Genomic DNA, 15,000 nt, shown 5'->3' on the forward strand with positions numbered 1-15,000 from the left:
CTTTTGGTCGATTCATCTCAGAACGGGGCTTTCCTTGGCGCTCGTGTGACATTTTTGACGAGGTGAATTTTTTTTCCCCCTTTTTGCGGTGTGATGCACAATTTTTCATAAGAGCTTGTCAGCCATTTGTCTGTTCTCTCAGCAAATGATTACAGGGGACTCTTGTTCTGGTGAATTGCTTTAAGACCAATTTTGATATAATAATGCCAAAAAATATTTGGAATTGCATTTTGTTTTCCTGCAATATATAGAATGGAGCAAGTGTATATCCAGCCACGAACACGTTACTATATGTCTCTTAATTACGTTCTGTTTGAATGTCAGTTGCACTATGACTACGTCTATCAATTCTATTGATTACAAACTATTGGAAGGTACCTTTTAAACTTTTCGATACTTTAGGCTGCTAGACCCCTTAGACCTTTGAATACCCTTTAGATGCCGTTCGACATTTACATCCTTTAGACCTCTTGATACCCGATAGGCCCTGTTAAACCCTTTAGAACCTGAAGACCCCTATCACCCATAAGACTCCCAAGACCCTCAAAGGCCCTTAAAGACCCCTTATCCTCTTGAGGAAGTTCAGTCATTCAAACTCCTGCGTCTCACTATCAGCCATGATCTTTTTTGGGCAAACCACATTTCAAAGTTGGCCTCCAAAGCCAGTCGCCGACTGGGCATCCTCCGTCATGCAAAGTCCTTCCTTGGCACACCTGAGTTCCTATCTACTTATAAGGCCTTCATCCACAGCTTGATGGAACACTGCACTCCCTTCTGGGCTGGTTCCCCTGCCTCACACCTTGCTCAACTTGACACCATGGAAACGATAGCCTTCAATATCATTGGAATTTCTCACGATGAAGCTGAGTCTATGGGCCTATCACTTCACCATCCCGTCGCCAATAGGTCGTTCGTCTCTGTCTCTGCCGCTTCCTTTCTGGTCTTGCATCCCCTTCTGATTAAGGTGTGTGTGTGTGTGTGTGTGTGTGTGTGTGTGTGTGTGTGTGTGTGTGTGTGTGTGTGTGTGTGTGTGTGTGTGTGTGTGTGTGTGTGTGTGTGTGTGTGTGTGTGTGTGTGTGTGTGTGTCAGTCATGGTGCCTGTCCTCGTTTAAGTTAAGAGTGTAGCAGAATTACATGGGGATAACTCTGCTCTGTCTCTGCTTTGGTAAGTTGCCTGTATTATTGTCACACCACACTTTTCTTCCTTTCCCTGCTTACATATGTCTGATGTTGGCTTAATGGTTAGGATGGTGGGCTTTGGATCCTAGGGTCCTGAGTTCAAATCCCGCTCAGCTGTTGAATTAATACCAGGTGGGATTCACTCGGCCTGTCATCCTTCCGAGGTTGGCAAAATGAGTGCCAGCATGTTGGTATACTGTGTCAGAGTGGTGACCCGTCCAGGATTGTACCCAATAGCCAAGGAGACTGCTTTCGCAGCACCAACGCTCTGCACAGAGTATGGTCCCAATCCTCCCTGCTTCCATTCAACAATAAACTCTATTAATTGTGCCACATACCTTTCCTCGCCTGCCTGTTAATAAATCCTTTTGTAGAAATGTTCCCAGCTTGTTTTTGTTTTTTCTTTCATTGATCTGGCATGGTCCGTATCCTAACCAAGCCAGGACTTTATTCCCAACGATCCGTTCCTTTTAGCCGGTACGTCCTTGGCAGTGTCGCTCGGCTGCATCTGATTTGGTAAAGTTATCCGGTTTAGACAAGGCGTGTCCCCCAGGAATTAGATCACGCGATTATTTTTTAGGTAACCGGATAAACTAGACGGAGGACCCTAAGTCACATGGTTGAGTTATTGGCGTTCACGGTCGGTTAGCGACCTGCCGCGTCACGGAATTATCCGTGTGCGACGGCCTGCAATTCCGGGGAGTCTGGTGGGAACCCCAGATAGCTTGTCCCCCTGGTGGTCTTCTCACCCGACCTCTGACCCGCAACAATATGAACTGATTTGTCAAATGACACAAAATTCCTCCCTTAGAAACCATCAATTGAACAAAACGCAAACTCCACCAAGCTGTAGTTAATATGTGACCGGCGTTTTGATCTTTTTAACACCTCCATCTTCACTTCTACCTTTTTCCTCTGAATCGCTCGCACAAGGCTCAAATCATTTCGGCTCCACAATTCCCCCGAAAGCATTTCCATCACTAATTTTGTCTCCAACTGTTTCTTCAAAATCCCAATGATCACTTTCAACATACTGAGAACCTTCAGAATTACTGATGACGGTGGAATTACTATCTGAATCCGAGCTTGACCTGCACTGTTTCTCGATGCAAAGCCGCTATTCTGATCAATATGGCTTCCAGATGTGACGTCACTGGCAAAATCGAAAATTGACACTCTCCAGCTTTTTTAGACACTTTGTGATTGGCAAAAAAATAATTTCAGTTTTTTTTCTCTTCAAATTAGACCGTGATTAACGATTCTTCATGGTTTTCAGAAAAAAAAAATTGCGTTTGGGTTCCTCTTTTACTCCCCAACTTTCTTTGTCTGAATCACGCTGTTTAAAGGAAAATTTGCTTGAAATTTTGCATGCATTGTCTTGTGATACCATTCCAAATTACCTCTTTTACTCAAGGCTGCACTCTGGTGGCAAATGAGACAGAAGCTCTTGTCTTTGTTGTTTGTAAAAAGAAATTCACTTTCCCATTCCTGGTGGAAATTGTAGGTTTTTGCCCTCTTCTTGGGTGGCCCTGGCTCCTCGCTCGTCATTTTGGCTTTCGGAAATGAATCTTAGAAAGAAAAGATGAAAATGAAAAGCCCAGCTTATTCCCTGTTTCGGCAGTTCGACAACAGGCAATGAGCATCTGACAACTGTACGGTGGCCGCGGCAGTACAGTGTCTGCATCATAGATGGGATAATTGGTTCGTTTAAATGCAAATAATTTCTGATTGGCCTGTGCACCAACATGTAGCTATTTTTTTTTAAACTCTCCAGCAGCTTTCATTTGCAACCCACAGCCACCACCTGTTTTAAATACAACCTCCATACAGAATCTCAGCTTTTCCCACTCTCTATATTGAAATTTTTTTTATTTTTAAGATCGACTGTCTACGACTTTGGGATCGAACTGTCTATCGCGATCAACTGGTTAGATACTACTGCTATAGACCCTCTTGAACCCTTTAGACTTTACACTCCATTAGACTGCTTCGACCCTTGACCATTTAGAGCTTTAGACACTTTAGATCCATCCCTTTAGATGCCTTTAGACTCCATAGACATTTACATCCTTTGAAGATTTGATCCTTTATTCCCTTTTGACCCTAACTACTGTTGGAACGTACCCTTGAGAGTTTAGACCATCGAGAACTTTTTCGACACACACCACACAACATCTACAAGTCTTCTTGCAAAATACAGACTATACCTTTTTTGAGCAAGTAATACACAAACTCTAGCCACCCAGAGGATGGGTACTCTACTCATTATCATAATCTCTCATTAAGCTTTCATCTTCAAAGTGAGTACAGTGTTACGGCTGTGGAAATTCGCAGAACACCATATAGGTCCTTGGTTCAGTTATGCCGATAAGTCCGTGTTCAGTTAGACTTCCCCACCGTTGTTTAATGGGACTTATTTGTGTGGACAGGGCTGTGATCTTTGAGGTAGCCGTTTTTCTTTCGCTGTCATTATTTTGGACCAACCACACCACCAACCACCTTTTCCACAAGCGCCCAACCACACCACCCTCACGACCACCACACAACGCCAACCACGCTACCATTACCACAACCACGATCACCTAAACCACCAACCACACCACCAACCACCTTTTCCACAAGCGCCCAACCATGCCACCATTACAACAACAACGATCACCTCAAGCACCAACCACACCACCAATCACCATCTCCACAACCACGCTACAACCTTCTCTGCATCAAAAACCGTCTCTGCCATGGAGAAAGAAGAAGGCGTTCCGATAACGCACGGATTTTTCCTCTTGCTTTCCCGCGCTTCGGGACGGGGGAGGGGCGAGTGGAGGGAGAATAAAGAAGAGCGACTAGAAATGACTGCTACGAAAAACCCCGACCCACGAGGAAAACGCCCCCCTTCTGGAAGTTTCCCGCAGGAGCTGGAAGGAGGGCGGGGCAGGAAGCTAAGGGGGATAAAAGCCCGTGCTGGAAGAGCGAAGGGGGCTGTCGAGCGTCGGTCGAGCTGTCTTGGTCTATGGGTTGGTTGTTGGTCGGGTCTGTGGAGGTCTTGGTCTGGGTGGAAAATCGAGTCGGTGGAGGTCTCGGTCTGGGTGGAGCATCGAGTCGGTGGAGGTCTCGGTCTGGGTGGAGCATCGAGTCGGTGGAGGTCTCGGTCTGGGTGGAGCATCGAGTCGGTGGAGGTCTCGGAAGTGTGGAGTTGTGGGCAGCCGCGTTCGAGCCTGGAGTCCCCGCAGTCGGTGAGGAGCTTGAGAGAGTCCACGGAGGGTCACCCAACCAAGTCACCACGAGGGTGAACGTAACCTGCGGCGGCCTCTTGGAGTTCCTTCGGTCAACCAAGCTCCTTGGACATAAAGGCCTACGGGTCCAGTTTGACTCCCTTGCCTTTGAGGGGGTCTTTCTTTGCTTTTATTTGTGTGAATGTTGTGGTGCCATGTCCCGCAAGTAGAACTGTGTAAGTGCTTGTAAATAATAATAATAGACGGTTGTAGTTCTTCTTGTCGTGCTTTTCTTTGCCTTGCATAAATGTATACGTGCATGCCTGCATGCGTGCATTATAAATAAATGTCCTTGTGTGAATGTTAACCCGTTCGTCGTGTCCTTTTTCCCCAATTGAACTGCTATCTTGCTCTCGGAATAATAGCGGGCTTTTTAATAGCCAATAAAAGAATTTGGTCCAGCAAGGTCTCGCGATAATACACCACTCGGTTATCCCAGAACGGAACGAACCGCTTAAGTGGTTCGTGTCCGAGCAGGCCTCGCTGAGGTACGGTCTCTCGGTAGGCTGCCCGTGCGAATACTTAGGTATATCGATTAATTCGGAGATTGACCCTGTCGCGCGCGGGTAGCACATTGACTAGGCCGTGGTGTGCGCATTGGAGCACACCCGTGACTGGTTTTCGGCGTTGTTCCGGAAAGTTGTGACTGAATTGTCCGTCCAGTGGGCGAGACGGCTGCCATCGGCTAAAGCGGCTGTTCGCACGCTGGGCGGGCGGTAAATTCGTAACAATATATTATTTGATATTCCTGATGTTTGAATGTGCTTGGTACATATAATACCACTGATCTTGCATTAAATCTTCTGAATGGTGTACCTCAATGAATGAAAAAAATCTTGTTTTTGATACAGATTGTATCTGTTGTTGCAGGTGGTCGCTAATGACGTCGAGAGGATGCGTGCTGAAGAAGGAGACAAACAAAAAATTTTGAGGCATGTCTCCGACTTGGCACAGCCATTGTACGCAAATGTAAGACCCACACACGTATGGCTACGTACAGTTTATTTCGGAGGACTAGCATCCTGCATTGATGCACACAAAGGGCAGAATAGGTTTGTTTGTTTTCTGACACGTGCATAAATTACTGGGACATGAACAGTTTGGCACAGTTTAAGACTTTTCAATACCAATGCAAAGCCTGACAGTCATACATGGTGTTCTTCCTTATTCTCTTACGTTTTCATTACTTTACTCTTTTACATTTACCTCTGCATTTGCGTACAACTGGGAGACGAGGAGAACAGGGAAGTGTTTGCTAAATGAGTCTTGAGAGGGATGATAGCAGAGGCAGTATGAAAAGGGAGTTCTGGGTGAGAGAAGATTTCCGACGAGATCAGGAAGGCGGGAAAAAAGATTTTGTGGATGATTACAGGTAAGTGAAAAGGTGATAATGAGACCTGGTGGTGGGATAGGGAAGTACAGAAGGTGATTCGGGAGAAAATGGAAACGAAAAATGAAGTGGGGTGAGGTCAATGACCAACAGAGTCAAGATGAGTTTAGGATAGCAAATAAGAAAATAAAGAAAGTGGTTTTAAAGGCATAAGCCTGCAGAAGGATGTATGACAATTTGGATACACAGGAGGGACAGAAGAATATCTTCAGAATTGTGAAAGCCAGAGACAGTGCATCCAAAGATATCTCCCAGATGAGACTGATCAAAAGTGAGGACAACACTGTGCTGAGAGATGATGTGGTGATAAAGAAGAGATGGAGAACATACTTTGAGAAATTGCTAAATGAGGAGAATGCAATAATTCAGAGTCAACCCTGCTGCAAACCAAGGAATAAGAACCATCCAGAAGGAGGAGGGTAGGTAGAGCATTCGTGAGAATGAAGAATGGGAAGGCAGTTGGACCAGATGGGATACCTGTTGAAGTGTGGAAGGTGTTTGGTGAAGAGGGTGTTGACTTCTTGCTACAGCTGTTCAGGAACATTTATGAAGAAGAAGAAATGCCAAATGAGTGGAGAGAAAGTATGTTGGCCCCAATTTACAAGCAGAAAGGAGATGTGCAAGTGCACAACAATGACTGATGAGGCATCAAACTAATGTCACATGCAATGAAGATCTGGGAATGAATTGTTGAGAAAATATTGAGGGAGGAAGTGATGGTCAGTGAAGAGCAATTTGGATTCATGCCAGGCAGGAGCACTGTGGACATGATTTTTGCTCTTAGACAGATGGTTGAAAAGTGTGGAGAAGTACAGAAGGATCTACATTTGGTGTTTACTGATTTGGAAAAGGCCTATTCTAGAATGCTGTGACCAGGGTTGTGGAACTGTTTGAAAGAGAGATCTGTGCCAGAGAAGTATGTGAAGGTGATCCAGTATATGTACAATAGGTGCTCCACACAAGCGAGGACCAGTGTTGGAGTGACAGATAGTTTCATGCTGGAAGTCAGTGTACATCAAGGCTTTGCATTAAGCCCTTTAGTACCTCTGCCACCAAAGGTGAAGGAGGTTATGCTTTCACCCCTTTCTCTCTGTTTGTTTGTCTGTGTGTTTGTGCAGGATGTCTCAAAAAGTTGTGGATGGATCCGGATGAAATTTGTGGACAGGTTGGGTGTGTGACAAGGATGAACTGATTAGATTTTGGTGAAGATCCAGATCTGGATCCAACTACTAGAATTTTTAAAGTGATTCTTCACCATTGAGAGATATGAGAGATACTCAAAAACGATATGAAGCATGATATCTCAAAAAACGATACAGTACTGTATATCATGATATTTCAAAAATGTATTCGGCCAGATATGTTCTCTTGGATCAGGCATTACGGGTGGAGGTATGCGCTCTACCGAGTGCACTTGTAGTTTTGTTTGTTATGGTTATGGATGTTCTAGCAGTTGATGTGAGAACGCAGGCACCATTTTGCATGCTGTTTGCGGATGACTTAGTATTGTGTGCCGAAAGTAAGGGAGAGGAAGAATTTATATTGGAAGAATGGAGGAAGGCATTGGAAGATCAGGGCTTGAGGATTAGTCAGTCAGATGGAGTACATGAGATGTACAGTGAGTAGTGAAGAAGTCGAGGGAAACGGATTGATGATGCAAGGGGAAAATATCGAGGAGGTGCAGAAGTTTAAGTACCTGGGATCAATGGTGCAGCAGGATGTTGAGTTGGATGGGGAGATGAGTATCAAGATACAGGCAGGCTGGAGTAACTGGAAGAAGGTTTCAGGAGTGCTTTGTGATGGAAAGATGCTGATGAGACTGAAGGGAAAGGTGTGCAGAACGGTCGTGAGGCCGGCGCTGTTGTACGGCATGTCGACATGACCGATGATAAGAAGGTTGGAGGAAAGAATAGATGTGGCTGAGATGGTTGTGTGGTGTAACATGAGAAGACCATGTGAGGAACGAATACATCAGAGGAGCTGTGAAGGTGGTTGAAGCATCTACGAAGGTACAGGGAACTAGATTGAGATGGTATGGGCATCTGATGAGAAATGATGAAGAGTATGTGGGTAGAAAGATGATGAGAATAATACCACTTGGAAAGAGACGGCGAGGCAGATCGAAGAGGAGATGGAGTGATTGTGTGGAAGCGGACATGAAGGAGAAAGGTGTGACTAAAAAAAAAAATGCGTATATGATCAACCCAAATGGTGGAGCAGAATCCGTGTCAGCGACCCCATTTGAAGTAGGCTGATACCGTAGCATAGAAGAAGAAGAAGAAGAAGATTTACCTCCACCACCAAGAGTGGCTGGGGTTATTGTTTTCACCCCTGTCTGTTTGCCTTTGTTTATTCGTTTGTCTGTGAACAGGATATCTCAAAAAGTTATTGATGGATTCGGACAAAACTTTGTGGACATGTTGGGTGTGTAACAAGGACCAATTGATTTGATTTGATTTTGGTGAAGATTCGGATGCAGATCCGGCCTATCAGTGGGATCCAAAAAGTAAATTGTTCAGCTTGGCAGAGGTAAAACTCTACCAAGTGCTGTTCTAGTTTTTACTGTAAATTTCCCAATAATCCATTCAAAGCACTCAAAGTTTTCGTGAAATTTATCCAAGATGTTGATGAGGTGCAAATTAAAGGATTCTGCAAATGTTTTTTTCCCGTTTCTGCTTTGCGTCTACTACGAAGTGATGACTCAGGACATTGCAGTTCTAAATGATGAAGGTTAGACCTTGTGAGCAAGTCATTCAATTTGGAAGGCCTTTCCCTGGAAGACGACTGTGTTGATGAGGTAGTTTTTTTTGATGATACTGAAGATATACTTGGTGGAGACGAACACATTTACTAAGACTTGTTTTTCCTACGCAATATTGTCAATATATACTTCCGCCACCGAAGGTGGACGAAGGTTATATTTTCACTCCTGTTTGTCTGTCTTTTTCTGTGAGCAGGATATCTCAAAAACGTTTGGACTGATTCGGACAAAACTTAGTGGACAGGTTGGGTTTGTGATGAGGACTAATTGATTAGATTTTGGTGAAGATCTAGATCCAGATACTTTTGTTTGAATGTTGTCCTTTGTGTGTAATTTTTATTAATATTTATTTTTCACCAATAAAGGAGAACCCAAGTCCTCAGCCACCACAGCAGAAGATTCCTCAACCTACAGATGGTGCATACCTGCGCCTACATCTCCCAGTGTTTCCCTATCTCAAGCCGGAGGTGATCCACGATGTTCTCAAACAGTGCACCTCCCCACTGCCAGAGATGACTCCTGTTGAGAAAAAAGCCATTGTCCCTCCTGGACGCCCTCTTGGTATGGCAGGTAGTCTGTAAACTTGGGAAGGTTTGGGCTCACAAATGTCCATGGTTAAGATTGTTAAAAAGTGCAAAAAAAAACCCCCAAAAATACATAATCACAACTTTTACTCCTTGTGCAGGATCTATTCAGATGTCTTGTTGCGGAAACAGTTCCCGAAGATTGGAAGTTGTCAGCAGCTGCATTTCCAGCATCTTTGAAAACAAAATGCTTGAAGTCAAAAAGGTTTGTCTCTCTCTCTCTTTCCATCTCTGTCTCTGTCTCCTTCTCCTTCTCCTTCTCCTTCTCCTTCTCCTTCTCTTTCTCCTTCTCTTTCTCCTTCTCTTTCTCCTTCTCTTTCTCCTTCTCTTTCTCCTTCTCTTTCTCCTTCTCTTTCTCCTTCTCTTTCTCCTTCTCTTTCTCCTTCTCTTTCTCCTTCTCTTTCTCCTTCTCTTTCTCCTTCTCTTTCTCCTTCTCTTTCTCCTTCTCTTTCTCCTTCTCTTTCTCCTTCTCTTTCTCCTTCTCTTTCTCCTTCTCTTTCTTCTTCTCTTTCTCCTTCTCTTTCTCCTTCTTTTTTTCCTTCTCTTTCTCCTTCTCCTTCTCCTTCTCTTTCTCCTTCTCTTTCTTCTTCTCTTTCTCCTTCTCTTTCTCCTTCTCTTTCTCCTTCTCTTTCTCCTTCTCTTTCTCCTTCTCTTTCTCCTTCTCTTTCTCCTTCTCTTTCTCCTTCTCTTTCTCCTTCTCTTTCTCCTTTTTTTCCTCCTTCTTTTTCTCCTTCTCTTCCTCCTTCTCTTTCTCCTTCTTTCTCTGTTTCTCTCGCTCTCTGTCTCTCTTTATCTCTCTCCTCTGTCTCTGTCCTCTGTCTCTGGCTCTCTCTCTCTCTCTCTCTCTCTCTCTCTCTCTCTCTCTCTCTCTCTCTCTCTCTCCGTCTCTGTCTCTGTCTCTGTCTCTGTCTCTGTCTCTGTCTCTCTCTCTGTCTCTCTCTCTGTCTCTCTCTCTCTCTGTCTCTGTCTCTGTCTCTGTCTCTGTCTCCCTCCGTCTCCTCTCCTCTGTCTCCTCTCCTCCGTCTCCTCTCCTCCGTCTCCTCTCCTCCGTCTCCTCTCCTCCGTCTCCTCTCCTCCGTCTCCTCTCTCTCTCCTCTCCTCTCCCTATCCCTCTCCCTCTCCCTCTCCCTCTCCCTCTTCCTCTTCCTCTTCCTCTTCCTCTCCTTTCTCTCTCTCTCTCCTCTCATTGCTTTCTGCAAATAGCCTATATATTGGTCCATAGAAAAACAAAGATGCATTGTAATAGCATCACTCAAAAAAGAAAAACCCACCATCTTGATCACCTCTTACTCTGCCCATCCTCAGAGTCTCCCAGCGACGTTGCGTGCAATGCAGAGCCCAACAGCTCGTCGGCTGTTGACTCGCAAGCTGGCCGAGTATGCACATGAGAATCGCAATGTGCTGGAGCACCAGCAGTTTGATTACGTAGTTCGCTTGGTGAACGGTGCACTCAAAGTATGTCACAGCTCGTCACGTTTTTCACCTCCAAATGATCTTGGAAGATGTTTCATTAATTTCTCAAGTTCAGGGTGAAGTTTGCAAGGAAATATGTATAAAGAGCTAACTTTGCTAGCTAGTATCCTTGAATAAATGTTGACCGTGATGGCTGACTTCACAGGCCCTCCAAAAATGGTGAGCTCTGATGCTGCACCCTCTGAAGGTGCTACACAAATTGTTAATATTGGTCCATTCATTTTTACCGGTACTCAAACCCAGAACCAACCAACGAAAAAGCCATTCTGCCATTCATATTGTGTTTCATTTGCCACAGCAATGATGCTGGAAGCTATTTTCGATGATCCCCTGCTGGGGTCATTTTAAACCTCTGCTTTCAGGACTGCTCGAGTTCCGATGAGAATGGTGTGGCTGCTGCCCTTCTGCCCCTCATCACGACGTTTTGTCGGGTATGTTTCTGCAATGGGAGACAACATTTAAACTTCCTATTGCAAAACAATGTGCCTCGAGGAGGGAGCTAGATTGAGCAGACAGGCAATAACCTCCACAAATGTCAGAAAAGTGTGAACTAATGACCTGGTTTTGGGAGGAAGACAGGTCGACAAGAAAGACAGATAGTTTGACCGAACGTAAGATCGTACAAGAAAGCCTTGTGCCCTCGCCCAACAGCAAAGGATGTTGGTAATGATAAAAGGAAGACCTTTTGCAATCTAAGTTCAGGGGAGACATTGTGGGCCTTTTGTAATCTAAGTGGACAAAGACAGATTATTGAGATCTTGCAAATTTTTATTATTATTTGTGTTTATATGAAATTTCCCATTTTTTGTCACCATCCTCTCCCCACACCGCTCATGGTCTGCCACGATAAATTCCTTGTTTATCTCCAAGAAACTTTGCCTGGGTGTCATCCAATACTTGTACACACGAGTCCAAGAACACCCAGTGTGGATGAATTCTCTCTTCTGGGAATATTCCTTCTACGATGATGTGCAGCGAGACATCCGCGCACTCTACCTTCCCAATGCAGACAAGGAGGTGAGAAGAACAGTTCTGATTTAGGGAGGAGTTTAGACACTATGTATGTAATGTGTATGTATGTGTCATCTACTCCTCTGAGAGGATTTTACCTATAGGAAGCTGAAACTTTCAGGGATTAATGAGGGTACTCTGAAGTTGTGCATGTGAAAGTTCTGTTTTATTCCGTCAAGTTTTGAAAAAAAAAAACAATTTTTTTGCCCATCTTTGCCTTTTCTTCCTTTGGGGGTGGGGGGGGGCTGGGGAGTGTGGGTGCAATTGGAATGATCCAAGCTCTTTAAACATAATGTGTTATAAATGCACATAAGCAGTACGCATGTTTTTCCCTTCATATACCCAACCCGGGTTGATTTTATTTTCGGGAGCGATCGAGGCAGCCGTCTGCTGTCCATACACCGCCCAAATAATGGTATGCATTAGATGATTAGAAGAACCTGTTGCATGCTTGGAACAAGATTGCCTGCAGGATGTGTACTCTGCAATGGTATTAATAATCATAAAAATAACGACACCCCTTGGCGGCTCGCGTAGGGAGTGGGTGCTTCTCGTAACTATAACGGTACTTGTCATCTTGAATGACATAGTCTGTCCTTGCACATTCGTTTTGAACAAAAATACCATCGTTAACTGAACACGTTACTATTATGGCCCATGTACCGTTGTACCCGTATCATAACCTATTATGTCATGGATTATGGATAGTTTCTTGGCATGGATTATGAACTTCATAAATTTAATTCTTCACTCACACGCGGTCATAGATCAGATACAAGAAGTTTCAGATTTTTTCGGATAAAGATTTCAATTCAACCAACTATGGCTGGAATACCACTTCACTGATGACATCATCATTATCATGCAATATACCCCTGGGGGGAAGTTGATGACCATATGCCAAGTTTCAATTTTTTTTTTGTTGAGCGGTTTCGGAGAAAATTATGTCCAAATTTTTCCCTTCAATCCAATATGGCTGCCATACCATGTGGCCGATGACATCAGCGTTAGCAATTAAATATTTTCCATGGGGAGTCTCTCTTATGTTTGAAGTTTCACATCGATCGGATAAGCGGTTGCAGAGAAAGCATTTTTAAAGCAAACATATGTGGACGTAGACAGGCAAGACAAACAGACGGACAGACGGGTGTTGCAATAGTCCCGCATCCCCTTCAGGGTAAGACAAATAATAATAATATGATTTGTTTCACCTTTCACAAGGAACTGCCTCGAGGCACTTTACATTGATAAAACGAGGTGGTAGTCATAAAATACATACCCCATGCAGTCTTGAGAAGGACTTGGTGCGAGCCAACTCTTCTGGCCAGTGCCGGATTTAGCCTCAGCTGGCCCTAAGGCACATTTTGAAATTTTAGAGAATGGCCTGAAAATTTTAAATTAGATCTCGGGCTCATGGAAATGGACCCCAGACAAAAGATGAACTGATTCAATAACAAAATATTTAATACAAAAAAAGACAAATATTTAATGTGAAAAGAATTTTTGGCCCAAATTTTTGGCTTGTCCTAAGGCACATGCCTTGTCTGCCTTATGGTTAATCCAGCACTGCTTCTGGCGGCAAAGTTGTGTACTTCTGAGGTCAATGTGTACAAATTATACTTTGAAAAGTCTGCTATAGAGTATATTCATAATCCTTTACGAAGTAGCTTTTATTCGCGTTCTCAAGTTTTCATAACTACCAAGGCTGATATAGACGCCAGAATAGATCGCCAAAGTAATAGTATAAATCGGGAGATTTAAATTGTAAAGAGACTTTAAAACGCCAAATTGTACTTCTTCTTCTTCTTCGCTTTTTTATTAGCCGAGCACAAGAAAGGCTGAAGCGATTACAGCGATTCTAATTTTGAACACAAGGAAGTGACATTGTCTCTGGGCAATAGGCTTTGTTTAATTCACCATGTAAGTTCTGAAGGGGCGGGCGTCATCCAAGTAATACGTGCTATCTATGTCAAATGGTAATGTAACATATGGTAAAGTTTCAATTTCCTCTGTTGAACGGTTTTCAATGTAAGTACGCTCTTAACACCAGAGCTGCCACTTTATGAGTTCAAGTGGTGTTCCGTGTTCTTTCGGGAACTTGCAAGATTAATAAACCACCCCAAAAATTCCTGTGTGTGTGTGTGTGTGTGTGTGTGTGTGTGTGTGTGTGTGTGTGTGTGTGTGTGTGTGTGTGTGTGTGTGTGTGTGTGTGTGTGTGTGTGTGTGTGTGTGTGTGTGTGTGTGTGTGTGTGTGTGTGTGTGTGTGTGTGTGTGTGTGTGTGTGTGTGTGTGAGAGAGAGAGAGAGAGAGAGAGAGAGAGAGAGAGAGAGAGAGAGAGAGAGAGAGAGAGAGAGAGAGAGAGAGAGAGAGAGAGAGAGAGAGAGAGAGAGAGAGAGAGAGAGAGAGAGAGAGAGAGAGAGAGAGAGAGAGAGAGAGAGAGAGAGAGAGAGAGAGAGAGAGAGAGAGAGAGAGAGAGAGAGAGAGAGAGAGAGAGAGAGAGAGAGAGAGAGAGAGAGAGAGAGAGAGAGAGAGAGAGAGAGAGAGAGAGAGAGAGAGAGAGAGAGAGAGAGAGAGAGAGAGAGAGAGAGAGAGAGAGAGAGAGAGAGAGAGAGAGAGAGAGAGAGAGAGAGAGAGAGAGAGAGAGAGAGAGAGAGAGAGAGAGAGAGAGAGAGAGAGAGAGAGAGAGAGAGAGAGAGAGAGAGAGAGAGAGAGAGAGAGAGAGAGAGAGAGAGAGAGAGAGAGAGAGAGAGAGAGAGAGAGAGAGATATATAGAGAGATAGAGATAGAGATAGAGATATATTGTTGCGGTTCTCTGAACCGCATGCATACAACAGATAGGTGTCCCGAGACAGTTATGCCATTAATATACGTTTAGATAGACCCCCTTCCTTTTGTTTAGTGGGAAGACAAGGGAGTGCGTTGTGATGGGCTAAGAGTGAGGTTATCAAATCATTTTTCCCTTCTTATTTCATTCCCACCTTTTCTTTTTTGAGGTAAATCTGCCTCGATTGCCCCTCGTCTCGTTTACCACAGCGTGACGATCCACGGTGCCTTCTGCCTCGCTTTCCCCCTCGCCTCGTCTCGTCTACCATAACCATGCACCAACGTCTACCTGAAACCAGACATATGCAGCGAGTCACGCAGTAAGGTGGGCTTGCTGCACCAGCGTCTACCCAAAACCAGCCATGTGGAGCGAGTCACGTAGTAAGGTGGGTGGGCTGCACCAGTGTCTACCCATAGTCCGTAGCCCGGCCCAGGCTGGCGGGCCATGTGGGGGGTCGGAGCCAGTCGGGACGCCCGACTCGGGCGATGACGTTGGATTTGGCATGG

General features: G+C 44.5%; 1 protein-coding gene across 5 annotated transcripts in view; it reads left to right on the forward strand.

Moving 5' to 3' along the window:
• Positions 1-15,000, forward strand: part of LOC147025852 (myotubularin-related protein 13-like) — a 115,142-nt gene that overhangs the window by 50,989 nt on the left and 49,153 nt on the right. For all 5 annotated transcript variants that reach the window (XM_085880729.1, XM_085880731.1, XM_085880730.1 and 2 more), the window contains 7 exons: positions 1-62; positions 5,322-5,420; positions 8,968-9,163; positions 9,288-9,391; positions 10,492-10,641; positions 11,022-11,090; positions 11,530-11,676. The exon at positions 1-62 is cut by the window's left edge and continues 67 nt beyond it. In XM_085880729.1, the coding sequence (XP_085736855.1) occupies positions 1-62; positions 5,322-5,420; positions 8,968-9,163; positions 9,288-9,391; positions 10,492-10,641; positions 11,022-11,090; positions 11,530-11,676 (827 nt within the window). The remainder of the gene's footprint in view (positions 63-5,321; positions 5,421-8,967; positions 9,164-9,287; positions 9,392-10,491; positions 10,642-11,021; positions 11,091-11,529; positions 11,677-15,000) is intronic.

The sequence above is a fragment of the Eptatretus burgeri genome, chromosome 5 (assembly GCF_056783735.1).
Source record: "Eptatretus burgeri isolate ZD-2024b chromosome 5, Ebu_testis_v1, whole genome shotgun sequence".
Lineage (NCBI taxonomy): Eukaryota > Metazoa > Chordata > Myxini > Myxiniformes > Myxinidae > Eptatretus > Eptatretus burgeri.